Source organism: Capricornis sumatraensis, chromosome 1 (genome assembly GCF_032405125.1).
Source record: "Capricornis sumatraensis isolate serow.1 chromosome 1, serow.2, whole genome shotgun sequence".
In the NCBI taxonomy this organism is placed as follows: domain Eukaryota; kingdom Metazoa; phylum Chordata; class Mammalia; order Artiodactyla; family Bovidae; genus Capricornis; species Capricornis sumatraensis.
In genome coordinates, this window is record NC_091069.1 from 232,533,512 (window position 1) to 232,560,993 (window position 27,482).

A 27,482-nucleotide genomic window follows, 5' to 3' on the forward strand; every position below is an offset into this window, starting at 1 on the left:
TGGGAAATGTAGTTAGTATTAAAAAGGCTATGTATTAGTTGGACCTGTAGATCAATGTATGCTATTTAATGGGATATCTAAACACTTACAAAATCCTTTTTTAAACTTTTATTTATCAAAGAGTTGTTTAATGCTTAGTTCATATCCTTTGCCTATTTGAGGCTGTGTATGTGTGTGCCTTTTTAAATAATTAGTAGGAGTTTGATATGTATTCTGGATACCAATTTGTGCCAGTCATATCGTAGAAAATTTTTTTCCAATTACATCTTTTGCCATGAGAAATTTTAAATATAAATGCCAAATTTTTATATATTTTATAACTTTTTAATATTAAGCGTTTTATGCGATGCCTTCTCTTATCCAGTATCATGAACATATTTCCCCGTATTTTCTTTTGATTTTTTTTGTTTGTACATGCCCTTCAATTACTCTGAAGTGATTTCTGCAGATAGTGTATTTATTTTTGTGACTCTTTATGTTGTTGTTTTTGTTTGTTTAATAGGGGCTCTGCTTTATTTTCTTAAATATTAACTAATACACTAGCATTTGGCACGAATCCAAAATATGATGACAAAAGTCACTATTAACTTTTTATTTCAAATATATCATTTTAGTTTAAAAGGCTTTAAGAGGCTTGCAAGTTCAAGCTTGACAGTTTTCCTACTGTCAAAACCAAGAAACCTTAGAAAATGAGAAGGAGGGCACTCTGTGCCCTTTTGATCTGATTCAGTAAGGCAACAAAACAACTTTGCAGTGTAATTTTGTTTTGCTTTAGAATTGGTGTGTCATTACAGAGCATGGTCTGTAATTCCATTCTGTTGATGAGGAAATTAAGACACAGAGAAGTTAAATGACATGGAAACACAGACTCTTTGAGTAGAAGGGACCTTAGAATTAACATAGATCAGATTTTGGAGGCAAAAAAGTTTTGCTTTGGGGAAAGAGGCCACCTTAAGGAAATCAAACTGCAGGCAAGTACCCCAACTTCTCATGACTGCCTCCCTTGAACCTCTAAACCCATACTATATTTATATTCAGCACTGAAGTGCTCCATGATATTGTCACACTGTTTACACCTTATCATATGCTACCTTGTATTGTTCATGTGTGCACATCAAGTATACACACAAGAGGGCTTTCTTGGAGCAGAACCCGTAGCTGGTGAAAGTCTGAATCCCACCCAGAGCCCGTAGCTGGGGAATGTCTGAATCCTACCACAGGGCTTTGCACATGAATATCTGCTTGCCTGTTTGACAGTGACATTCTAGAAACTGCCACAGTGAGCAGCGGGCTTTCCTTTTGTTTGAGGTGTCTGTTTGTGGATGAAGCACGAAAGAGACATCATAATCTCTCACAGGCGCTTGAATAGTCTCAGCCATCTTCACCAAGTCTATTTTTGTGACTCTTTTACAGTATATTTTCTCTTCAGAGAAACATTTTATTGGCTTAATTTTAATGAGAAAGATAATTTATTATTAATCCATCATGGATTTTTTTTCTTTTGAAAATTATTCCCTAAAATGGCCAACCTTATATGTAGGTAATAGTAAAATGGTATTATGTAGACATATCATTAACCATAAAATGGTTCTTCTTAGGTTTATGCAGAAATTATGGCAGTTCTAAAGCATGATGATCATCATACCTTAAGTACCCAAGACAGTGCATCTGATTTGTGTCAGCTCAGTACACAGACTGTGTTCTCCATGCTTGACCATCTCACACAATGGGCAAGGCACAAGTTTCAGGCACTGAATGCTGAAAAATTTGCACAAGGCAAATCAAATAGAGATAAGGTGGACTCTGTGGGTAAGTCTTAAGTTCTATATACTTCCTTCTCTCTATTATTAACCAGTTAGCTCCCTCCTGTATCAATTCTATAATTTAAGCATTAGCGTTTAAAAGACCTATATTTTCTTGCATGCCTTTTCCCCCTACCTCCCCAGGAGATGGCCTTGTCTGAGAAAAAGCGGTGACTTTATAGTAAGAAAGCCTCTCTTTAAACTCTTACTCTCGCTTCCTTAAGCAAAACACATACCTAATTTTTCTTTGCATAAAATAAGGTTTATATTATCTCCCCTAGAAGATTGAGGATTAAGTGGGTTGATGATTATATATAGTAAATTGTAAAGTATTAAATAAATGCTATGTTAATGTTGTTATTAACCCACTCCTCACTGTTAACTCATTTATTCCATGTTCCCTCAATGTGTGTATACATTGTATATATACATATATGTGTGTGTATATAAGTGTTCTTTATCTTTTTTCACTTATGAGATACTCTTTGCAGTCTTTTTCACAGTTAAGTTTTACATTTCAAAAATTTTACTTTCATTCATTTCATGACCTATTTTTTTTTTATTCATGTCACATATTTTATTCTTTTTTTCCCTGTCTCTGGTAGTTTGGTATCCAGCAGCCTCTCCAAATATGCTTAATATGGGGAGGGAGGTGGGAGGGGGGTTCAGGACAGGGGGACACATGTACATCCATGGCTGATTCATGTCAATATATGGCAAAAACCACCACAATGTTGTAAGTAATTAGTCTCCAATTAAAATAAATTAATAATAAAATGAATTAGTAATCATGTTAATCTGTACCGCTATATACTTATCTACCCCGTATTGTTTGTAAGTAAATCTTAGATATCATTATTTCATCTATAATATTTGAGAGTGTACCTCTAAAAGATAAGGACTCTTTGCAAAGAAATATAATCAACATATCTTTATGATACCTAAAAAAACTGGTCATTATCCCTTAATATCAAATATCCAATTTCCAAAGTTCTAATTATCTCATGAATGTCATATTTTTCAATAATTTGTTTGAATAATTTATAAACAATATTCACACTTTACAGGTTCTTTCAGTTCAGCATTGTTATATCTTTTAATCTGAGTCTAAAGATTCTCTCCAAGTTGGAGGGGATAAATGTATACGTATAGCTAATTCACTTTGTTGTACAACAGAAAATAACATAACATTGTAAAGCAATTATGTACAATTAAAAAAACACCACTACAAAAAAATAAAATAAAGATTCTCTCTCCAAAAAAAAAAATATGGTTAGTACATACTACAACACTAACACCCTGTTATACCTGCTAACGTTATTTTTTTCCCTTTGATTTTACAACTCCCACTAAGGTGACTAAAAGAAGAATCTCATCAGAGTCTAAAATGACACTTGCCCCTATGATATAAGCATTTGGTAAGATTTTGATGAATTACATTCTTCAGACATTAATAGATACACTTAATGTCTTTAAACTTTTGCACTTTTCATTCTTGTGGCAAGTGGGTAAAGTATATGATTGTTCTGCTTCTCTATACTTCAGCCATTTTAGTGGGAATACTTGATTTTCCCCCAAAGCTTTGAGACTAATTGGAAAAACTGACTAAGACCCTTAAAGAGGCCTTTACTTAAGTTCTCCACTTGTGAGCATCTCCTTCTTGTTCCTCTATCTGTGGAAACACATACATTCCTATTGTTAAGCACAATAGTTTATTTTTTTAGGATATTTTGGACTGACAAATAATTATCTTTTTAGGGGAATGTTTTTCTCTGCAATATGACATTTTTCTCTACAACATATTGATATGTTTTATATTAACTCTACAATTAAAGGTTTGTTTCTATTTCTGCATGTGAAAATGGTACATAAAAACCAAACACAAACTCAGTTATCATTTCTTACTAACATTGTAATAAAAATTCTAGCTTTTAAGAGTAACATTTGTAATACTTCAAAAGTACAATACCTTTAACATTTCTCATAATTTGAAATGAATTACAAATTTTGATGGAAGTAAGAAACTTATTTTAAATATAATTTCATTTAAATTTACTGTCTTGATTATGAAGTTTGTTTCCTGTTTTCTACATGCTGTTATGAGTCATTATTAAAAACTATAGCTTTTAAATAAGACTTCTTAAACTAACTAGTCCAGAAGTTTCTCAGTTAGGTCTTTTCTTAGATTCTTTTTTTAAAAATTACCATTTTAAAGTATTTGTGATTTTATTTGAAAGGCACTTTTACTTTCTATTTCCATCTTAATATTTGACGTTGTAGATATAGTAACACAGGAAAGAAATAGATTGTTAATAAAGAAAGCTATTTCCATAATTCTGCCTTTTCCCAGCTCATATTTTATCACTGTTTTTATAGTTATTAATAATAAATAACTCATCTTTGTATCTTTTGTGTATGCGTGCTAAGTCAAATCAGTTGTATATGGACTGCAGCCTGTCAGGCTCTTCTGTCCATGGGATTCTCCAGGCAAGAATGCTGTAGTGGGTTGCCTTGCCCTCTATCAGGGGATCTTCCTGACACAGGGATCGAACCTGCATCTCTTAAACGTCTAACCTGCATTGGCAGGAGGATTCTTTGCCTCTAGATCTTTTGTATCATCTTTATATATCCTCAACATTTAATGTGAATTTACATTTAATCCTTACAACATTTAAGGAAGGCAAAACAGATGCTAGTATTTATAGGAAAGTGTGTGTTAGTTGCTCAGTAGTGACTGATTCTTTGCGACACCATGGACTGTAGCTCCCCAGGCTCCTCTGTCCATAGAAACAGAAGAAGTTCAAATAAGTTAAATGACTGTTTAAGGTAAGGTAAGTAATAACTGCTGTTGGAGCAAGAATATTCTGAACAATCATCTTGCTAGTAGTTACATTCTAAATAAGATACACTGGTACATGTAGATTAATTTATTTCATGAAATAAAATAAATTTAAATGTATACTTTTAAAATTTCATCTTCTAAGTCTTTAATTACTCAATTATCTTTTTATGATCTAGTGTCTACTGTGGATTATGAAGACTATCAGAGTGTAACTCGTTTTCTAGACCTCATACCTCAGGATACTCTGGCAGTAGCATCCTTTCGCTCCAAAGCATACACACGAGCTGTAATGCACTTTGAATCATTTATTACAGAAAAGAAGCAAAACATTCAAGAGCATCTTGGATTTTTACAGGTTTGAAATTAATATAGTGAATTTAATAATGATGTTTAATATTGACAGTCTTTTATGTTTAGATTGTTCATTTTATTGGTTTAAATGATAATGCTATGATTGTGTATGGAAGAAAAGAAAGTAAGGACCAGTGGGACTAATACAGTGAATTAAATAAGAGGTCAAGATTGGTGGGCTTCTTTTCAGGTCGAAAAGCAGAATGCTGTGAGAGAACTGGAAAATAAGTAGCTTGTAGTCTTTTGGTGACAGTCTGTCCTGTCTTTGTTTGCCTCCTTGTCTAGCATTAGTCTCTCTTAATTGTTAAAGACATTCTTTTATAAGGGCATTCAACTCTCATGTCTTTCTGCCTCTGTATTGTATTCACTTCGTAAGACTCCAGTCCTGAATAAACTCACCCATGTGTTTTCCAGTTGTTTGCATGTAAGCAGCTGAACATCACTGGAGAAAAATCACACTGTGGATATTTAACTGGTTTTCCTTCACACTCATAATCTCAAACTTCAGCAGAACTCTTTAACACTGCCTTCAGTCTATGTTTCTCCAATTAAGACTACTTTCCCTCTCTTCATGATGACTATTTCTTACCTTCTGTTCATGTCTCTTCTCACCTCACTTATTCTCAGTTGGTGACCTTGCTTTATTGTTCATTAGGAAAATAGAAGCCAAATCTACCAAATCTGAAAATTCATTGGATTCTGCACCATATTCTAATTTTCTTCTCTATTCTGTTCCTAAGGAAGAATCCCTTCCTGCCAAAATTCAGTTCTTCTACTTTTGTTCTTGATTTCAAGGATTTCACTCCTTCAGATATTCCTTCTTTCTCCAGTATGATTAACTTTTCTTTCTCAACGAGAGTAATAAAGTATATAGACATGTTCTGGTATAACCCATTTTAATTTTTTTCTAATTCCCTTGAAAAAGTCTTACAGTATCTTTTTTCAGATACTTCCCAACTTTCTGTTTCCCTCCATAGCCAGTTTTTAAAAGAATTGCCCATCTTCTTTATAGACCTTTATTTCTTATTTACTCTTTGTCCATTCCAATAAGAGTTCTTTCTCCATTCAACTGACTCTATTCTTGCTAAGAAAATCACTGACATATATATATATACACACACTACTATGTATAAAATAGATAACTAATGAGAACCTTTGCATACTGTTCACGGCATGAAACACAAGCTGGAATCAAGATTGCCTGGAGAAATATCAATAACCTAAGATACGCAGATGACACCACCCTTATGGCAGAAAGCGAAGAAGGACTAAAGAGCCTCTTGATGAAAGTGAAAGAGGAGAGGGGAAGAAGTTGGCTTAAAACTCAACATTCAGAAAACTAAGATCATGGCATCTGGCCCCATCACTTCATGGCAAATAGATGGAGAAACAATGGAAACAGTGAGAGGCTTTATTTTCTTGGGCTCCAAAATCACTGCAGATGGTGACTACAGCCATGAAATTAAAAGACACTTGCTCCTTGGAAGAAAAGCTGTGTCCAACCTAGACAGCATATTAGAAAGCAGAGACATTCCTTTGAGAATGTCTTGTTGTCCGGAGACGGCCAACAAAGGTCCATCTAATCAAAGCTATGGTTTTTCCAATAGTCATGTATAGATATGAGAGTCGGGCTATAAAGAAAGCTGAGCGCCGAAGAATTGTGGTTTGAACTGTGGTGTTGGCCTTGGACTGCAAAGAGATCCAACCAATCAATCTGAAAGAAATCAGTCCTGAATATTCATCAGAAGGACTGATGTTGAAGCTGAAACTCCAATACTTTGGCCACCTGATGCAAAGAACTGACTAAGTTGAAAAGACCCTTATGCTGGGAAAGATTGAAGGTGGGAGGAGAAGGGAACGACAGAGCATGAGATGGTTGGATGGCATCACCAACACGATGGACATAAGTCTGAGTAGGCTCTGGGAGTTGGCGATGGACAGGGAAGCCTGGTGTGCTGCAGTCGCAAAGAGTCAGACACAACTGAGTGATTCAATTGAATGGAATGAGAGCCTACTGTATAGCAGAGGAAACTCTACTCAATACTCTGCTCTGTGGTGACCTAAATGGGAGAGAATTCTTCAAAAGAGGGGATATGTGTATATGGTTAGGTGATTCATTACTCTGCCAACAAAGGTCTGTATAGTCAAGGTTATGGTCTTCCCCATGGTCACATACTGTTGTCAGAGCTGGACTATAAAAAAGCCAGAGAGCCAAAGAATTGATGCCTTCAAACTGTGGTGTTGGAGAAGGTTCCTATGGGTCCCTTGGACAGCAAGGAGATCAAACCAGTCAATATTAAAGGAAATCAACCCTAAATACTCATTGAAAGGACTGATGCTAAAGCTGAAATGCCAATACTTTGGCCACCTGATGTGAAGAACTGACTTAATGGAAAAGACTCTGATGCTGGGAAAGATTGAAGGCAGAAGGAGAAGAGAGCTTCAGAGGATGAGATGGCTGGATGCCATCACCAATGCAATAGACACGAATTTAGGCAAACTCCAGGAGATGGTGAGGGTCAGGGAGGCCTGGTGTGCTGCAGTCCCTGGGTTTGCAAAGAGTTGTACATGGCTAGGTGACTGAACAACAGTGACATTGCTGATTCACTTTGTTGCACAATAGAAACTAAACACAACATTGTAAAGCAACTATTCACCAATAAAAGTTTAAAAAGAAAGAAAATTGGGGGCCTCCATGTTGCCAAATCCAATAAATACCTCTCAGTCCTCATTTTCTTATCTTCATAGCATCATTTGACCACTCCTTTATTAAGATATTTTCTTTTCTCTCACAACTTCTGGGGTACCACATTTTCTAGGTTTCTTCAAGCTAGTCTCTCCTCTCAGTTTCATTTGCCAGTTCTTCCTCATCTGTAAATATAGAAGTACTCTTGTGTCCTCTTTTCTTCTCTGCCTCTGTTCATTTCATAAATCATTTCATCCTTTCCCCTGCCATCTTTGTGCTAATTGGTCCCAAATTTTTATCTTCAGCCTGAATATCTCCTTTGAACCCAGATTTAGTGTCTTGTGTTTCTTATTGTTCAGTCTCAAAGTTGTGTCCAGCTCTTTGCAACCCCATGGACTGCAGTACAACAGGCTCACTTGTCCTTCACTGTATCTCAGAATTGGCTCAAATTCATGTCTATTGAGTCGGTGATGCTGTCTAACCATCTCATCTACTGTTACCCCCTTCTCTTTTAGCCTTCAGTCTTTCCAAGCATCAGTGTGTTTTTTGAAAGTATGTTAATACCAATATTTTAAATGCTTATTTAAAATATTTTAAAATTTTAGTATGTAACTTATAGACTATACTCAACAGAATTTATTATATATCAGATTTTTACAAGAGTTCAAGACCTTGAGAGTTTTTACAGTTGTCATTGTCACTAGCAGTTACTAGTGGAGATTTGTATTTAAGTGGAATATGGGTATATTTAAGTGGAACAGAATGCCTGGAAGTAAGTTTGCAGTTTTACTGTGAATCTACCCTGAAACAATACTTACTGTTGCTTTGGAGAAAAAAAATGCTTATATGCTTTTTTACATGAATGGATGGTTTTATTTCTAGTTGTGTCTTTTTTCTTATTTCACTGTTTCTTTAATGATTGAACAAAGAAATTATATGCTGCTATGCATGAACCAGATGGAGTGGCTGGAGTGAGCGCAATTCGAAAGGCAGAACCATCTCTGAAAGAACAAATCCTTGAACATGAAAGCATCGGCTTACTGAGGGATGCCACTGCTTGTTATGACAGGGCTATTCAGTTAGAACCAGACCAGGTAAGAAAAGAAATGAAAGGCAACATAATAAAAAGAACTATGAACTAGAATCTCTGGAAACCTTAATTTCAGTACTGTCTCTACTAGCGTCACTCTGTGTCTGGAAAATATTTAACCATCTGTGAATTTGAGTTTCCTGATTGATTAAAATTCGATTTATGCTAGATGATCTCAAAGATCCTTTGCAGTACCAAATTTCTATGACTTTACAAATCCCCCAAATGAATGAGATTTATTGTGGAATATGGCACCCCACTCCAGTACTCTTGCCTGGAAAATCCCATGGACGGAGGAGCCTAGTAGGCTGCAGTTCACGAGGTCGCGAAGAGTCGGACACAACTGAGCGACTTCACTTTCACTTTTTACTTTTCATGCATTGGAGAAGGAAATGGCAACCCACTCCAGTGTTCTTGCCTGGAGAATCCCAGGGACGGGGGAGCCTGGTGGGCTGCCATCTATGGGGTCACACAGAGTCGGACACAACTGAAGTGACTTAGCAGCAGGAGCATACTTAGTTTTAAGCTGTATGTTCAGTTACTCTGAAATTAAGGTAATTTTGCTTTACTATTAAAAGTATAAGACTTGTATCAATTTTTAATAATAATAGTGATTCTATAGCCTAAGAAAGTTTTTCAGATTACACATGCCCCATCACCATCTGGGAATCTCTGAAATGGTCCCTTAGTATCACTGAGCTACAGTTGCTAATGGGGGCACGTCATGTATCTCATGTATATTAGAACAGGAAAGAGGTTTAGAATCATTGGTTTACAATCTTGGCTTAGAATCTCTCTAATCTTAGGTATCCCTTTTTTGTCATAATTGGCCTGTTCATTTTCTCAGAAGTTCAGTGTATGGGGCCTTTATTTTTCACAATCTTGTTCTCAATTTTAAAGAATACTTCATAATCCTATTTAACTTTTCAGTTTCTATAGCCAATCTATATTAATAATATTGTGACCTTTGAGTTTAATTTTTACACGAGAAATAATGACAGTCTTTAAAGGAAGTATTAAGAAATACTCTTACTTTTATATTTAATCTGAACAAAAAATTAGACCTTATCTGGGAAAAATAATAAAATCAATCTGAGATAAATTTAGGTTGTCTGAATTAAAAAAAAAAAATTCAGATGTGTATAGAACATCGGCAGAGTACTCTGCCATATAGCCAAGCAAGTCACTTGTTAAACTAAGAAATGTAGGCTCAGTGAAGAAGATAGCATTTTTTAGGTTGTCTGAATTAAAAAAAAAAAAAATTCAGATGTGTATAGAACATCAGCAGAGGACTCTGCCATATAGCCAAGCAAGTCACTTGTTAAACTAAGAAATGTAGGCTCAGTGAAGAAGATAGCATTTTTTAAGGACAAGCAGTTAAATACTTTTTGGTTCCTAAGATGTACTTGAAGTAACAATTGCTATTTTAAATACTTTAAAATTTCCAGATCATTCACTATCATGGTGTTGTGAAGTCCATGTTAGGTCTTGGTCAACTGTCTACTGTAATCACTCAGGTGAATGGAGTACATGCTAACAGGTAATGCTTTTTAAAAGAATTTTTTTTTGTTTTGTTTTGAAATGGGAAGTTTTAAATTGACTGATTGGTTTGAAGTAATGTTTACTAAAGTAATGAAATCTTTTTTGTTTTCATGGTGTTGGAGATAAGCACCAAAAAAGATTTTGTCCTACTCTCTCTCTCGTAAGTCAGTCTAGCACTTAACAGCTTATCTTTTGTGCAGAGAATCATCTTTGAAGTAAATTTGCTTTATGACAGGAACCTGCCTGACTTTACCAACTATGGGTGAAGTTAATATTCATACTTCTAAAGGGTACAAGCTCTGCCTACATAATCAGCATCAGTTATTTTATGTGTTGGAGAGAGAGAAATTTTGTGACTGAATTAAAGAATACCACTCTAAAATCTAGGGATTGTTTTCCCCTAAAAGACTAATAAAAATGAAAACAACTTTTCTTTCCTAAAGAAAATAGATTTCTTATAGCAAAGCAAATGATACCCCCAAAAAAGTGCTTATATGTGGCAAAGATTAAAGCATTCATGTTTCTTTTAATATAAAAAATAATTAGGAAGGTTGGTTTTGCTCTTGAAACTGCCTTGCTCTGCCAGCTGAAAGCCTTTTTCCTTAAAATATTTGCCAGACCCCAAATGACTTTTCCAGACAGTGTTCGGTTCAGTTCAGTTCAGTTCAGTCGCTCAGTTATGGCTGACTATTTGCAGCCCCATGAACCACAGCACTCCAGGCCTCCCTGTCCATCACCAACTCCTGCACTTTACCCACACTCATATCCATTGAGTCGGCGATGCCATCCAACCATCTCATCCTCTGTCGTCCCCTTCTCCTCCTGCCCTCAATCTTTCCCAGCATCAGGGTCTTTTCAGATGAGTCAGCTCTTTCCAACAGATGACCAAAGTATTGGAGTTTCAGCTTTAACATCAGTCCTTCCAATGAACACCTAGGACTGATCTCCTTTAGGATGGACTGGTTGGATCTCCTTGCAGTCCGAGGGACTCTCAAGAGTCTTCTCCAACACCACAGTTCAAACGCATCAGTTCTTCAGCACTCAGCCTTCTTTATAGTCCAACTCTCACATCCATACATGACTACTGGAAAAACCATAGCCTTGACTACACAGACATTTCTTGAAAAAGTAATGTCTCTACTTTTTAATATGCTGTCTAGGTTGGTCATAACTTTCTTTCCAAGGAGTAAGCGTCTTTTAATTTCATGGCTGCATTCACCATCTGCAGTGATTTTGGAGCCCCCCAAAAATAAAGTCAACCACTGTTTCCATTGTTTCCCCATCTATTTCCCATGAAGTGCTGGGACCGGTTGCCATGATCTTCGTTTTCTGAATGTTGAGCTTTAAGCCAACTTTTTCACTCTCCTCCTTCACCTTCATCAAGAGGCTCTTTAGTTCTTCTTCACTTTCTGCCATAAGGGTGGTGTCATCTGCATATCTGAGGTTATGGATATTTCTCCTAGCAATCTTGATTCCAGCTTGTGCTTCATCCAGCCCAGCATTTCTCATGATGTACTCTGCATATAAGTTAAATAAGCAGGGTGACAATATACAGCCTTGATGTACTCCATTTCCTATTTGGAACTAGTCTTTTGTTCCATGTCCAGTTCTAACTGTTGCTTCCTGACCTGCATACAGGTTTCTCAAGAGGCAGGTCAGGTGGTCTGGTATTCCCATCTGTCTCAGAATTTTCCACAGTTTCTTGTGATCCACACAGTCAAAGGCTTTGGCATAGTCAATAAAGCAGAAGTAGATATTTTTCTGGAACTCTCTTGCTTTTTTGATGATCCAGCGGATGTTGGCAATTTGATCTGTGGTTCCTCTGCCTTTTCTAAAATCAGCTTCAACATCAGGAAGTTCACAGTTCATGTATTGCTGAAGCCTGGCTTGCAGAATTTTGAGCATTACTTTACTAGCGTGTGAGATGAGTGCAACTGTGTGGTAGTTTGAGCATTCTTTGGCATTGCCTTTCTTTGGGACTGGAATGAAAAGTGACCTTTTCCAGTCCTGTGGCCACTACTGAGTTTTCCAAATTTGCTGACATATTGAGTATAGCACTTTCACAGCATCATCTTTTAGGATTTGAAATAGCTCAACTGGAATTCCATCACCTCCACTAGCTTTGTTCATAGTGATGCTTTCTAAGGCCCACTTGACTTCACATTCCAGGATGTCTGGCTCTAGGTGAGTGTCCAGACAGTGAGATCTGGTCAAAAGGGATGGGGTCATCTTACTTTACCAAAGAGCACAGGCCACTGTCTTTAGTTAGTTCATGCAGTACTTCTAAATACAGGTTCTATATATTCAAAACTATGGTTTTAAAGACCACTGTTTTACAGTATCTGAGAGCAGAGAAACTCAGTCTTAGTTGTATGGTTTCAAAGTAGTGGAATTTATAAAATGATGAAAAAAAAAAGCTTTACAGAAGCAGGGAAAGATTGGATAAATGTTTTAGACTTGTTTCTCCAGATTATTTGAGAGACCTGATGAATAAAAGGGTTGCAGGAATTTGGGAAAGTTTGTCATGGCTCAAGCCAATGTGTCTTACTTCCTTATGATGTACACTGCATGCTCTTCTTTTTGGATCTGGGGTACATAGAGCCTCCTGATCATTGGATTGTAAAAAGGCAAGCTTCAGTATTCAACGAAGGATACTATATCACTGGTGCAAGTGGTCACTGAGGGGATGTGTTTTTCTTGGAGTGAATACTTGTGTTTAAACAAATATTTCTCCAAAATTATTGACTGTGCTTAAACTACACATTCTTTTATTTTTTTAAATTTTGTATTGGAGTTTAGCAGATTAACAATGTTATAGCAGATTAACAATTAACAGTGAAACAGTAGTTTCGGGTAGACAGCACAGCCATGCTTATTATACCTGTATCCATTCTCCCCCAGACTCCCTTCCCATCCAGTCTTCCATATAACATTGAGCTGTGTTCCCTGTGTTGTACAGAAAGTCCTTGGTTGGTTATCCATTTTAAATACAGCAGTACACAGTCATCCTTTTAATGCATTTATGGAAGTATCATCACAGCCTGATCCTCATGGTCATTTGGTACAGTGCTTCTTGGTACAGTGCTTGGTGTGACCCTCTGGTTTAAGGTCATGGCATCTAGTTCCATCACTTCATGGCAGATAAAAGGGAAAAAGTAGAAGCGCTGACAGTTTTATTTTCTTGGGCTCCAGAATCACGCAGATGGTGACTGCACCCATGGAAATAAAAGATAATTGGTTCTGGGAATTAAAGCTTTGACAAACCTAAACAGCATATTGAAAAGCAGAGACATCACTTTTGCTGACAAATGTCCGTATAGTCAAAGCTATTCCAGTAGTCATGTATGAATGTGAGAGTTGAACCTTAAAGAAGACTGAGTGCTGAAGAATTGATGCTTTCAGATTGTGGTGTTGGAGAAGACACTTGAAAGTCCCTTGCACTGCAAGGAGATCAAACCTGTCAATCCTAAAGGAAATCAGTTCTGAATATTCATTGGAAGGACTGATGCTGAAGCTGAAGCTCCAATACTTTGGCCACCCAATGCGAGGAGCTGACTTACTGGAAAAGACCCTGATTCTGAGAAGGATTGAAGGCAGGAGGAGAAGGGGATGACAGAGGACGAGATAGTTGGATGGCATCACCAACTCAATGTACTTGAGTTTGAGCAAACTCTGGGAGATGATGAAGGACAGAGGAGCCTAGTGTGCTACAGTCCATGGGGTTGCAAAGAGTTGAACATGGCTTAGTGACTGAACGAAAACAACAGTCCTCTCTGGAGAGCAACTCTTGCTAATTCTACTCAGATTTAGATCCTAAAATTTTTGATACTTCAGCATGTTGTAATAAACTTGTGAAGTTATTCAAGTTTGGATTTTTGAAAGTTATATTTCTGTTGTATTTCTTTTAGTTTTGTTCTAAATCATTTTTGGTGGTATTCAGAAATTAGAAAATATTCAGTATTTATGCTGCTACTTTATTTTTTAAAATAATTAATTGATTCATTTGTTACATTTTCTTTATGTATTTTTACTACAGAAAGAACAAAGAGGGCTTTTAAGGGCATTGATCCCAGCCTGTCTGAATCTGTTACCTTATTTATAATATGGGGATATGTGTACATTTTGGTATTATTAACTAATTAAATGGAAAAATGTACCTGGCCTAAGGTCTAACATATAGCAGGTATTCACATAATATGATTTAATAAAGAAGAAACATGGAGAAAGTGTAGCTTCTTCTATACAGTCATGATCTAAATATCACTAGCCATGTTAGTATCACATAAGTAGGATGCTTAAAAAAAATAGTAACCTATATCATACTGCTTTTACAAACCCCAATTTTAAAGTAACTGAAAATACTTTAAGAATAGATAAGTATTTGAGGTAGCTAATTTTGTATCTTTTTTTATACTATTGACACATAATTAGTAACTTGGTTATGTCCTTATTATTGACTGTTCTGTGTTCCCTAATGCTCAATCCACACCACCAGTTTCTATGTTTTTGTATTAGATTTAGTTCAAAATTTTATTAGAATTACTTACTTGTGATATATATATGTTCAGTTGGCTCTTTTTCCTCCCTGCTCTTAGTTAAAGTTAAACCTCCAGCTAATCTTACAACTGTTCTTTGTAATTATCCAGGCATTAATTCTGATTTAATATATGGCAAATTTGTCAAAAATGACATTTTTAAATGGCTCTATCGGAAGTAATTATTGAAAATAATTGAATTATTGAAATTGTAATTCAATTTCAATTGTAATTGCTGTAAAATATAGTTTCAATTGTAATTATTGAAAAAGATATTTTGGGGGACTGGAAAGATTAAAATTGGGATTGTTGTGGATAGAAATTAATTATTTTGTACTTAAGTACAAAATGCAATAATAGAGTATCTAAACAAATGAAAAGTCTGTAAATGCCACCTTAAATTTAAATAAATATTTAATTGATATGGATTTCTTTTAATAGGTCTGAATGGACAGATGAATTAAACACATATAGGGTGGAAGCAGCTTGGAAATTGTCACAGTGGGATTTAGTAGAAAACTATTTGGCAGCAGGTACAATTACTTTTTTAAAAATAACAAGTTTTAATATGACATAAAGCTAAGCAATATTCATAATTAATTTGTCAGCTTTTCTTATGATTGTCTTGTTTAGTTCAAAGTGGAATGAAAGCATCTATTCCAGATTTCTGTTGACTATTTTACCAAATGAAATAAAGCTTGTTCTGGTACCAGCTATCATGGCATTCCTTGACTATCTATCAATTGTTTTTCAGATGGGAAATCTACAACATGGAGTGTCAGACTGGGACAGCTATTATTATCAGCTAAGAAAAGAGATACCACAGCTTTTTATGACACATTGAAACTAGTGAGAGCAGAGCAAATAGTGCCGCTTTCAGCTGCAAGCTTTGAAAGAGGCTCTTATCAACGTGGATATGAATATATTGTGAGGTATTTTGAGGTTTCCATTTTTATATTCCTGGTTTGTAGGTGTCATATGACTAGTGATAGTATGTTTGGTGTCATGCATAGCTACACATAATGGCTCTTGCATTTTTTTAACTTCACAATCACCCTTCATCAAATTATAGTTTTTTTTTTTTAATGTATATCCTTTTCATTAGAAAGGCAATTATGAGACTGCTAAAAAATTGTAAAAATATCTTACATTTATCCTAATATTGTGTCATAGTTTCTTTTCTTTATACCTAAATAATTAGACACCTACTCTGCCTGGCACATTGGTGTCAGTACTTTTGGTTCCTTTTCCTTTTTCTCAATTAGAAATGCATTTGACATTTCCCACCTCAAATTTCCCCCCTCAAATGTAGGCAGTACATTACTCACAAGGAATATTAACTTTTAGAGGTAAAGAAGGCAATGATGGAAAACATTATAGATCTGTTAATTTACCTGAAGAAAATGATAAAACATGTTATAACTGAACTGTAGGAAATTGAAAAATAAGCAGGCTTTTTTTTTTAGTTCATAAAAATTTATTAAATTTTGTATCAGCCCCTTTGATAACAGCTTAATGAAACCAGAGATTGGAACACTGAGATTAATTTAGTTCTGTAGCTACTCAACTGCATGCTTGAACACTGTCATAGAAATGGGAAGAAGCTGGTATGAATGTATCACAGATGTTTCCATCAGCCTTAGCAAAAAGAACAATTAAAATTGTGTTCATTTCACAATTTTTTACTGGCATTTACCATACCAGGTCCTCTTACAATAGCACCAGTGATATATACAAATATTTATGTTGAGTTTTCCCAGGTAACTCATTGGTAAAAAATCCTCCTGCCAAGCAGGAGATGCAGGTTCAATCCCTGGGTCAGGAAGATTCCCTGGAGAAGAAAATGGCAACCCACTCCAGTATTCTTGCTTGGGAAATCCCTTGGACAGAGGAGCCCAGCAGGCTACAGTCCATGGGGTCTCAAAGAGTCGAATACGACTTAGCAAATAAGCAACATCTTCTTTATACATTTGAATTTTATACATTCAAATGGCTTTCATACATTTTAATTTAGTTATATATACCCTTCTCCGGTTTAATTAGGGTAATCTGGTAATCACAGCATAGCACTAAATATTCAAATCAACATAAATCGGTGTGTATACTCAATTTGAAACATTATAAATGTTAGTGTTTATATATCAAGAATATATATCAGTTAAAGTTCTTCAAAAGAAAACTACACATTCCATATTCTTCATGGTTAAAGTACATTCTTTATGTGTCAGATTAATGTAACTAAATATATGACAACATATTAATATCGGCTCTGTCTGTCTTCAGATTGCACATGTTGTGTGAGTTGGAGCATAGCATCAAACCACTCCTTCACCAGTCTCCAGCTGACGGTATTCAAGAAGATTCACTAAATTGGGTAGCGCGACTGGAAATGACCCAGAATTCCTACAGAGCGAAAGAGCCCATTCTGGCTCTCCGGAGAGCTTTATTAAGCCTCAACAAAAGGTTTTCCACACTTTTTTTATGTCAGTTATTGTGTATTTAGTATTATATTTTCATATTATTTGAAGTATTTGTCTTTCCCAATTTGTCTCTGAATCTGTTTTTTTCTATTGTCAATTACCAAGACTGCACTATATAGTTGAAATGAACCTAGAACTTAAAAATTACTTTTATGTGCTATATATCATATTTTTTGAATATTAAAAACACTTGAGGGAGGTACAAGTATAAGTCAGTAGTAAAATCTTCATAGCCTTATAATCAATAACAATGGAGAGCTCTAAAAAAATTAAAATTAGTCTTTTAACAAATTAATCTTCTTGATTCCTTTGAAAAGATATACTGAGAGGGTTCCATATTGGGAAGAGATGGTACAATTAGATTATTAAAAATATACTTAAAAATGCTCTTTTTGCTCTGTTTTGTCACATTTCTTTAGACCAGATTACAGTGAAATGGTTGGAGAATGCTGGCTACAGAGTGCCAGAGTAGCTCGAAAGGCTGGTCATCACCAGACAGCCTATAATGCTCTCCTTAATGCTGGAGATTCACGACTCGCTGAACTCTATGTAGAAAGAGCAAAGTGGCTCTGGTCCAAGGTAATGGCAAAAGAACATCATCATATATATCTTCTGTTGTAAACTGGGTACTTCCTACAAAGTCCTGACAGAGATGATCCCTAATCTAAATTCAGAACCTTCCTTTTCTGTCACCTTTCTGCATCATTTATCTACCATCATTTGGAAGAAACTTCCTTCTGTACTGAAGTCCCAAATATTTTCCCATTCTAAGACTGAAAATGCAGTCCTTTCCGTTTTCATCTTGTCTTTCATTTTTTTCTCGAAATAAATGACCAATGTTTACTTTGATTTTACCTTCTATATGTTTACATGAGTGCATGTAGTAGGTACTTTAAAAATATTTAAGTGAGCATAACCCTGTCCTTACTTACATTCTTGGCAGATAATTAGTTTTGTGTAGACTTGCCAGTGTTGCTATGAAAATTTACTTTTAATCTAGCTTGTTAGGAAGAGCTTAGCTTCAGAACAAAAGTTCTCAGCAATCCTCAGATTAAAGCTATGGTTATAGGAAGGGGACTTTTTAAATATCTAAACTTGAAAAACGTGCCCCAGATTTAAATGGCTCTTCCTTACATCTCTTCATGCTTGCCACCAGTCTAGAATTAATAGAGGCATAGCTTGTGCTGAAATTGACAGTTAGTAACTATAGTTTGTGCCATCTGTAAATGCCCCAAGTGTTACGGTGACTAAGAAAGGACAGAGGAGGAAGCATTTCCTAGATGGGAACTGAAAATAATAATTCAGCCTGCATTAGTCAGTATTTGGTCATCTTCAGAGCTAGTGATGGTCCATGTGTATATTGTAGTACCTTAAACTCAGTATGCTCAAAATACAATTCATTATGTAAAATTCAGTGTCTCTTTCCCCTCCTGTACTCCCAATTCTTCTAAGTAGAGCTCTAGCACATCTTCGTATCTATGACAGAAATCTGGCCCTTTCTCTCCGTCACTTTCTACATCTAATTGAAGACTAAATGTATCTTAAAAATATCATTTGACTCCTTTCTCTTACTTTATCTTTACTATTTTCCTTCATGCCCTTAGCATTTACAGCCTCTGACAATATTAACAGATTTTTGTTTTTGTTTTTCTTGAGGTCTCACCTCTTCTTGGTGTTCATGACTATAGTCTTTCCTCTTTCTAAAGTGCACAGTGAATCGTACTGCTCCTCCATTAAAATCCTTCAAAGTATTCTTTGCAGCTTTAGGGTTAAGTCAGAACTTTAGAAGGTACATAGGCTCTTTCTCATTGAGTCCAGACTTCCTCTTTGGCTTCATTTGTCACTATCTCACAAACCTTTTAGTCTTCAGCTAAAACCAGCCTCCTTGCCTTCTCCCAATTAAAATCATTATTCCTTCTACCAAGAAAGTCCTTCACTGAATTCTTTGCCAGGAAAATTACTGTTCATTCTTTAAGACCTAAATCAGATTTTCCTCATTTGATTATCCTGCCTGACCACAGCTCAACTCTGTTTTCTTATATTTTTAGGTAGATTTAGCAGACCCTTCTCTTTCTTCCATAATACCCATGTATATTCTTCTATTAATTGCACTTGGTACATTGTGTTGTTGTTTTATAGTTTATTTCCTCACTTGACAATGAACATTTTTAAGCTGGAGATTTGACATATTTATGGTTATCTCTAACCATCTACTTATATCTTTAGTGCCCTATTCTTTGATTGTTAAAAAAAATAAACAATTGAATAAATGAATATAGGAGTTCTACATGAAATGAAGCAATAATTTCTTTTTAGGATTTTACTTTCATAGAAGGAAAATGCAAGATGAACGTGAAATTATAAACAGATTTATACATATGATACCTAATGAACTGTAAATTCTAACAATATTATTTACTTTTCAGAAAATGAAAATTTGTTCTTAAGTTAAAAATCTTTTGTTGCCTTTTTTCTTTCAGGGTGATGTTCACCAGGCACTAATTGTTCTTCAAAAGGGTGTTGAGTTATGTTTTCCTGAAAATAAAACCCCACCTGAGGGTAAGAACATGTTAATCCATGGTCGAGCTACGCTACTAGTGGGCCGTTTTATGGAAGAAACAGCTAACTTTGAAAGCAATGCAGTTATGAAAAAATATAAGGTAAGTGTATGTATAATGCAATTTCTCACTTTTGAAAATAGAAAAGTTATTTTAAATTCCATGTGGAAGAACATGTAGAAAAATAGCCAGGAAGCTTTTTTGACTTTTTAGTGAGTATGTAATGTAAGTATATAGTTGGAGGAATTATCACAAAATAAATATACTCATGAAAGCACCACTCATATCAAGAAGTAGAGTATTAGCACTCCACAACTCACCCTTTCAGCCTCCTCCCCAAAGTTAACCATATCCTAGCCTTAAAATTTTTGAACACAATGAATACCTTCCTTACCAGAAAGTAAGCCTTACATAGATAGTGTTACAAAAGGGATAATTCGCAGTAACCCATGGGTCAAAAAAAAAACTACAATAGAAATTTAAAAATACTTTGAACTGAATGATAATAAAAATAAGACATAGCAAATCTTGGATTCAGCTAAAGTCATTCTTAAAGAGAATTTGAAATTTTATTTACATTGTTAGAAGAAAATAAAAGTTCAAAATTAATGAACTAAATCAATTTCAAGAAGTTAGAAAAGGAACAGAAAAAAAAACCTAAAAACTTAGAATATAAAAGATAAAGAGTAATAAAATAAGACAGATGGCTAGAATTGTGAGCTAAACTACCTGAGAAAAAGGAGGTAGACGAAAAGTTCTAGATTCTTTGACCAAATAGCAATATACATACATATAACTAAAACTCTATGTAAAGTCCAGATGGAAACAGCTGCTAAGGAAGGAACAATCATGAGGGAACTGTAAGAAAAACAATTTTCAGAAAGCAAGTAGGCCGACTGATTTAAATCAACAGTGTCAGTCTTTTGGGACACAGAGCAGGATAGAAAATAATTAAGTGTGACAAGTATAGTTTGGAAGGGCAAACAACTGAGAATAACCAGCATGTATTTTAAAACTAATTATAAAAGTATAGTATTCCAAGTGATGTTGTGTTCACGTAAGGTTAGACAACCAGTAGGACAGTAGAGAAAACTCAGAAATGTATTCTTGGTGATATTAGAGAATTGTGAGAAATACTCTTTTCAGTAAATGGTGTTGTGTCATTTGGATATCTTATGGGGGATAAATCAAACTTTATGTCTTCTTTATAACATAAAAATGAACTTTAAGGAGATTGTAGATCTAAATGTGAAAGGCAAAAGAATAAATTTCCCAAAATAGAATATAAGAGAGTATCTTCAAACCTAGATGTAGCTCAGGACATCTCAAACAGACCAAAAGCAACAACCATAAAAGAAAACAATAAATTTGACTAATATAAAATTATTAATTTCTGTTCATGGAAAGGTACCATTAAGAAGGTAAACGCAAGAGTGAGGGGAGGTGGGTGGAGGGGGAATAGATGAAGGGGATTAAGAGGTACAAACCTTCAGTTATAATAACTAGGTCATGGAGATACACAGCGTAAGGAATAATATTGTAATAATTTTGTATTGGGATAGATGGTTACTAGACTTACAGCAGTCATTTCATAGTGTATGCAAATGTCAAATCACTGTGTAGTACACCTGAAACTAACATAATATTGTACATCAATTGTATTTCAATTTAAAATAATATATATTTATTAATAATTATGAATACCTTTATTTATTTATTTTGCCCATGCTAGGTCTTCATTGCTGTGTGGGCTTTTCTCTAGGTACGGGAAGCAGGGGCTACTCTGCTTGTGGAGTGCAGGCTTCTCATTGCGCTGGCTTTTCTTGTTCCAGAGCACAGGCTCTAGGGCAAATGGGCTTCAGTAATTATGACAAGTGGGTTCAGTAGTTGCAGCTCTTGGGCTCTAGAGCACAGGCTCAGTAATTGTGGCACATGGGCTTAGTTGCTCCACAACATGTGGGATCTTCCCAAATCAGAGATCGAACCAGTATCTCTTGGCAGGCTGATTCTTTACCACTGAACCATCAGAAAGGTCCCTAATATAAATATTTTTTAAAGAATGTAAAGACAAGGTGCAGATTACAAGATATTTTCCAATATATAAATGATAAGAGACTCATATCCAAAATATAATAAGAACTCTTAAAAGCCAATAAAAATACAGATAGCTCAATTTTAATATTGAATAGAAAACTTCACGGAAGTAAATATACAAATGACCCCGCCAAAAAAAAAAAATATGTTCACTGAGTAGATAATAAATGTAAATTTTAAAAGTATTATGATGAAACTAATAAAATATGTAAATCAACTGTTCAGTTCAGTTCAGTCGCTCAGTCGTGTCCGACTCTTTGCGACCCCATGAATCGCAGCACGCCAGGCTTCCCTGTCCATCACCAACTCCCAGAGTTCACTCAGACTCACGTCCATCGAGTCCGTGATGCCATCCAGCCATCTCATCCTCTGTCATCCCCTTCTCCTCCTGTCCCCAATCCCTCCAAGCATCAGAGTCTTTTCCAATGAGTCAACTCTTCACATGAGGTGGCCAAAGTACTAGAGTTTCAGCTTTAGCATCATTCCTTCCAAAGAAATTCCAGGGCTGATCTCCTTCAGAATGGACTGGTTGGATCTCCTTGCAGTCCAAGGGACTCTCAAGAATCTTCTCCAACACCACAGTTCAAAAGCATCAATTCTTCTGCGCTCAGCCTTCTTCACAGTCCAACTCTCACATTCATACAACTGTAGTTCAGTTTTAAAAGTATTATGACCTAACACTATATACCTACAAGAATGGTTAAAATTTAAAAGACTGATATTTTAAAGTGTTAGAAAGACTATGTAGCATTTAGATGCTCATACAGTGCTGCTGGAAGTATAAATTGTCACAGTCATTTTGGAAAACACTTTGATGTTTTCTCCTAAAGCTGATAATACTATGACAGCCACTTTCCCAATGCTCAACATGTCTCCATATAACACATACAAAAAACAAAAATGTTTGTACCAACATTATTTGCAGATTTTAAACTGGAAGTAAAAATGTCATTTATAGAATGGATAAACAAATTATAACATATTCCTTTAATGGAATACTGTATTTATAGTAATTATTGTTGTGGTTCAGGTACTCAGTTGTGCATTTTGGGAGACCTGGGTTTCATCCCTGGTTTGGGAAGATCCCTTCCCTGGAGAAGGGAATGGCAACCCCCTCCAGTATTCTTTCCTGGAAAATTCCTTAGACAGAGGAGCCTGGCTGGCTACAGTCCATGGTGTCACAAGGGGTCGGACACGACTGAGTGACTAACACTTTCACACTTTTCATGACTAGATGGTAAAAGCACACTGGGTTCCTCGTCCCTGTGGCCAGTTTTAGTCACATGAATCCAGCATCTCTGCTCCATACACCTAGTCCTGCCATCCTCTCCTCTGTCCACAAGCAGGTTTGCATCTGGAAGCTTTTAGGATTAAATTCAGAGAAAACTTAAGATCTCATTTAAAAGTTCCTGGCCTAAACCATGTTCTTGAATTAAAAGCAGAGCTTTATAATTTTTTACTCAGCAATTCTATGTATTTTTTATCACATTTTAAATAATATCATTGAAAAATTAATAAACCACACAAATATACAAATATAAAGGAAAGGGAGAGGAAATGACAAAGGCAACTCAGAAGGAGTAGCCAGAAAGGTAGGAGAAAACTTGGAAGGTTGTGGCCTCACAAAAGCAAAAGGAAGAAGGGGATTCAAAGGAGACAACAGCAGGCTACGGAAGAGAGCTCACATGAGGTCAGAATCGGAAAGTATCTGTTTAAGTTGCTAAACAGATTTAGTGGAGTGGTATCAACTGAAGGCGAAAAGCAACAGTTTGAGGAATGAATGTGAGATGGAGAATTCTTTTTAGAAGCCTGGTTATGAAGTAGTTGAGAAGAGGGAAGCAATAACTTATGAGAGATCTTAGAGAAAAATAAGATATGTGGTTTTTTTAACCATATCTGTTTGCTTTTAAAGTCCTGTCCTCTTCAGAGATTTGATATTACTTCTTCTTTCTCTGAGGTTTTTTTTTTTTTCTAAATGATAAAAATAAACATACACACACATATATGAAATACTTTAATCCATCTGAAAATTATTTTGATGTATTATATGTAGTGGCAGTGAAGTGGAGTTTTTTTCCCCCTACATAGCTAATTATCATGACATGCTGGTCAGCGGGCAGCCCATCAGAACATCAGCCATCCTGAGATCAGCTTTGTAAGAAAGTAGCTCTTTCTTACACCAGTGTCAGTCTGCCTTTGACTTCACCCTGACTAGATGTGGGTCTCATACTTTTGATCCCTAATTGTCTATTCATGCTTTACTTACCAGCATAATGGGGGATTTTCTTAAGTGAGTATTCTGTGTTCTCTTCTACAGGATGTAACCTTGTTTCTGCCAGAGTGGGAGGATGGACATTTCTACCTTGCCAAGTATTATGACAAATTGATGCCCATGGTCACAGATAACAAAATGGAAAAGCAGGGTGATCTCATTCGATATATACTTCTTCACTTCGGAAGGTGAGAGTAAGAACTGCATGTTTGCTGATTAAACAGATCAGGATGGTTCTGTGGATACTGAACTGTTATCACAGATCTTTGCATAAGTAGAATGTTTTCTGCTTTACCACTGGTTCAGACTATCACTTTAGATGAGATGTAAGTTTTTTTCTTTATACAGTTTTTCCCTTCCCTTTAAATAATAACTATTTTAATGGAGTAAGTAATATACTTATGTGTTTTTAAGTTCAATAGTACCAAGAACATACAATGAAAATTGTGTCCTTCCCACTCTGGGCCCTCATCCTCTGAGTCCCCTTCCCTAGAATTTTAGAATACCCTAAATCTGATGTATTTAATGGTTTTATTTAATTGCCAGTGAAATCTTTCCTTCTAGACCATTCTGCTAAGAAGTAGTATATATAAAAGTGGTTCTTACATTTTACGTGCTAAGTCATGTGAGTCATGTTTGACTCTTTGCAACCCTATGGACTGTAGCCTGCCAGGCTCCCCTGTCCATGGGGTTCTCCGCTAGAATACTGGAGTGGGTTGACATGCCCTCCTCCAGGGGATCTTGCCAACCCAAGAATAGAACCCACATCTCTTATTAGTCTCCTGAATCGGCAGGCAGGTTCTTTACCACTAGTGCCACTTGGGAAGCCTGGTTCTGACATTAGATTTGTAGAAAGAGCTTATCTCCAAAACTAGATAACAGGTGCAATGTAACTTAATTTCATATATTAGTGTACTATAGTCATATAATATATTATCTCATGCCTACAGTTTATATTGTTACAAATTGTTAATTCCTGAGAAGTAATAGTAACATTCTACTCATTCTTCTTATCATACTCATGTACCATTGCTTTACCTTGAAAAGTAACTTAATTCAGATCAATAAATCTATATAAAGTTACCTGTTATTTGGTATTTTGGCTTCTCAATTTAGTATTTTTAGGAATTAAAGCAGTATTTGTTTATTCATTGTCAGTGTTAAGAGTGTAAGATTTGGCAAAGCCTTTCTTTCCCAAAATGGAATTCAGGGGTTTTTTTGTTCTTGCTGTTTGTTTTTTGGTCCTACTGCATGGCTTGTGGGATCTCAGTTCCCCAGCCAGGGATTAAACAAGGGCCACAGCCATGAAAGCCTGGAATCCTAACCACTAAGCCTACCAGGGAACTCCCAGAAATGGAGTGATTAGGCCTAACCTCCGCTTATGGCCATGGAATACAAATAAAGGCACAAATCCTAAGGACAATTTGAAAGAAGTATTGACAGGACTTTGACTCAGTCAAAACCTGAGTTATTTTTGGTCCATGTAATGTAGAACTTAGTGAGGAAGTTATAAAGGAAAAAATGGGAAGAGATGAGTCAAATGGGAAGAGAGGAAAAATACTGATACTATAATTATAGTACAAAATTATAGTCAGAATGTTATATATTCCTTTAAGTGGTAGAGTCTTTAAATTTTAATTCATATGATATGAAAATTAATACTATGTTAATATCTTTTGTATTTGCAGATCTTTACAGTATGGAAATCAGTTCATATATCAATCAATGCCACGAATGTTATCATTATGGCTGGATTTTGGTGCTAAGGCATACGAATGGGAAAAAGGTATGATTTTTTTTGATAAAAAATTTTAAAGGACTGAGAAGAATTATAATTTACACATGAGCAAGAAATCAAGTGTTAAAAAAGAGGAGAAAGACTAAACAGAGACTTTTAAAAGTTGTTGCAATTGCAAAGCCTGCAAGTGAATATTTGCTCGTTCCGTGGTCAACCTAATACATATTGAAAAGTACTAGTTTAAGCCAAATAGTTTACCTTAAAATTACTATGGATTGTTGCTTGTTCTCTTTGCTTCTAGTGAAAATTAATGGGCCTTGAGTTTTTCAGTGCATTTAAATATTTTTTCCTACAGGGATAGAAAAATTATCTTTTCACAAATTGGCAAGTGATGTAGCTTTGGACTTGGGAATAACATATATCATAAACCTGTTTTTAAAGCAAAATTGTTCTGGGGTGTTGTTTTCTTTTTTGGTGGTATTTTTAACTTTGTTTTTTTCTTTTTCCAGCTGGCCGCTCTGATCGTGTACAAATGAGAAATGATTTAGTTAAAATAAACAAAGTTATCACAGAGCACACAAATCAGTTAGCTCCGTATCAGTTTTTGACTGCCTTTTCACAGTTGATCTCCCGAATTTGTCATTCTCATGATGAAGTTTTTGTTGTCTTGATGGAAATTATAGCCAAAGTATTTCTGGCCTATCCTCAGCAAGCAATGTGGATGATGACAGCTGTGTCAAAGGTAATATATTAAACACAAAGCCATTGTCTTTTTCCATTTTATGTGGCATTGATTATTTAATGCTGATACATGTCCCAGGGTATCTCTCTTATATTAGATTTGTAGCAAGAAAATACATTTTAAGTATTTTTAAAAAGAAATTATAGCACTATTTCTCATTATAAAATTCAGAAATATATATCAAATTAAGTAAATAGTGTGTTTAAGATCAAAGGATTTATCATGCATTTTCTTTATGAAAGTATAGTAAACTGTTAGTGCTTGGTGTAAAATGGTAACCAGTTTTTTGTTCAAGTTTTTTTAAATTAAAAGTGCGCTATTAATACTAGAAAGTTTTTAATGCATTATATTAATAATGTACAAGTTGGTAAATATATTTAATTAGCAAGTATATTAGGAGATTTAGAATATATACAGATATTTAAAAAGATAATTAAAATTCACTGTTTATATCATTGATATTTTGATGTATTTTTGTATTTTTATTATCTCTTCATATTTTAGCACTAAATTTAGATTACATAGGTATATAATTTCATATTTCTCACTTAAGATTATTACCATAATCATGTTCCCATGTTATTAAATATTCCTTTGAAGAAACAATTTTTTAAATTTTCTATAACGGTTACCCATCTATGTTCAATTCTTATGGATTATTAAGGTTGTTCACTTTCTTTGCTGTTATAAAACATCTGGACACATCTGTATTTATTCTCATTTCTGATTATTTCTTCAAGGTAGATCCTA

The 27,482-nt window shown here is 35.2% G+C and overlaps 1 protein-coding gene across 1 annotated transcript in view; it reads left to right on the plus strand.

Annotated features, from left to right (window-relative positions):
- The window catches only part of ATR (ATR serine/threonine kinase), a 110,919-nt gene that overhangs the window by 67,178 nt on the left and 16,259 nt on the right, over positions 1 to 27,482 (plus strand). The window contains exons 27-38 of the mRNA XM_068969197.1: positions 1,599 to 1,809; positions 4,821 to 4,999; positions 8,611 to 8,775; positions 10,220 to 10,311; positions 15,290 to 15,381; positions 15,603 to 15,780; positions 17,132 to 17,311; positions 17,748 to 17,907; positions 19,809 to 19,988; positions 24,298 to 24,440; positions 25,941 to 26,038; positions 26,500 to 26,732. Coding sequence (XP_068825298.1) covers positions 1,599 to 1,809; positions 4,821 to 4,999; positions 8,611 to 8,775; positions 10,220 to 10,311; positions 15,290 to 15,381; positions 15,603 to 15,780; positions 17,132 to 17,311; positions 17,748 to 17,907; positions 19,809 to 19,988; positions 24,298 to 24,440; positions 25,941 to 26,038; positions 26,500 to 26,732 — 1,911 coding nt within the window. The remainder of the gene's footprint in view (positions 1 to 1,598; positions 1,810 to 4,820; positions 5,000 to 8,610; positions 8,776 to 10,219; positions 10,312 to 15,289; positions 15,382 to 15,602; positions 15,781 to 17,131; positions 17,312 to 17,747; positions 17,908 to 19,808; positions 19,989 to 24,297; positions 24,441 to 25,940; positions 26,039 to 26,499; positions 26,733 to 27,482) is intronic.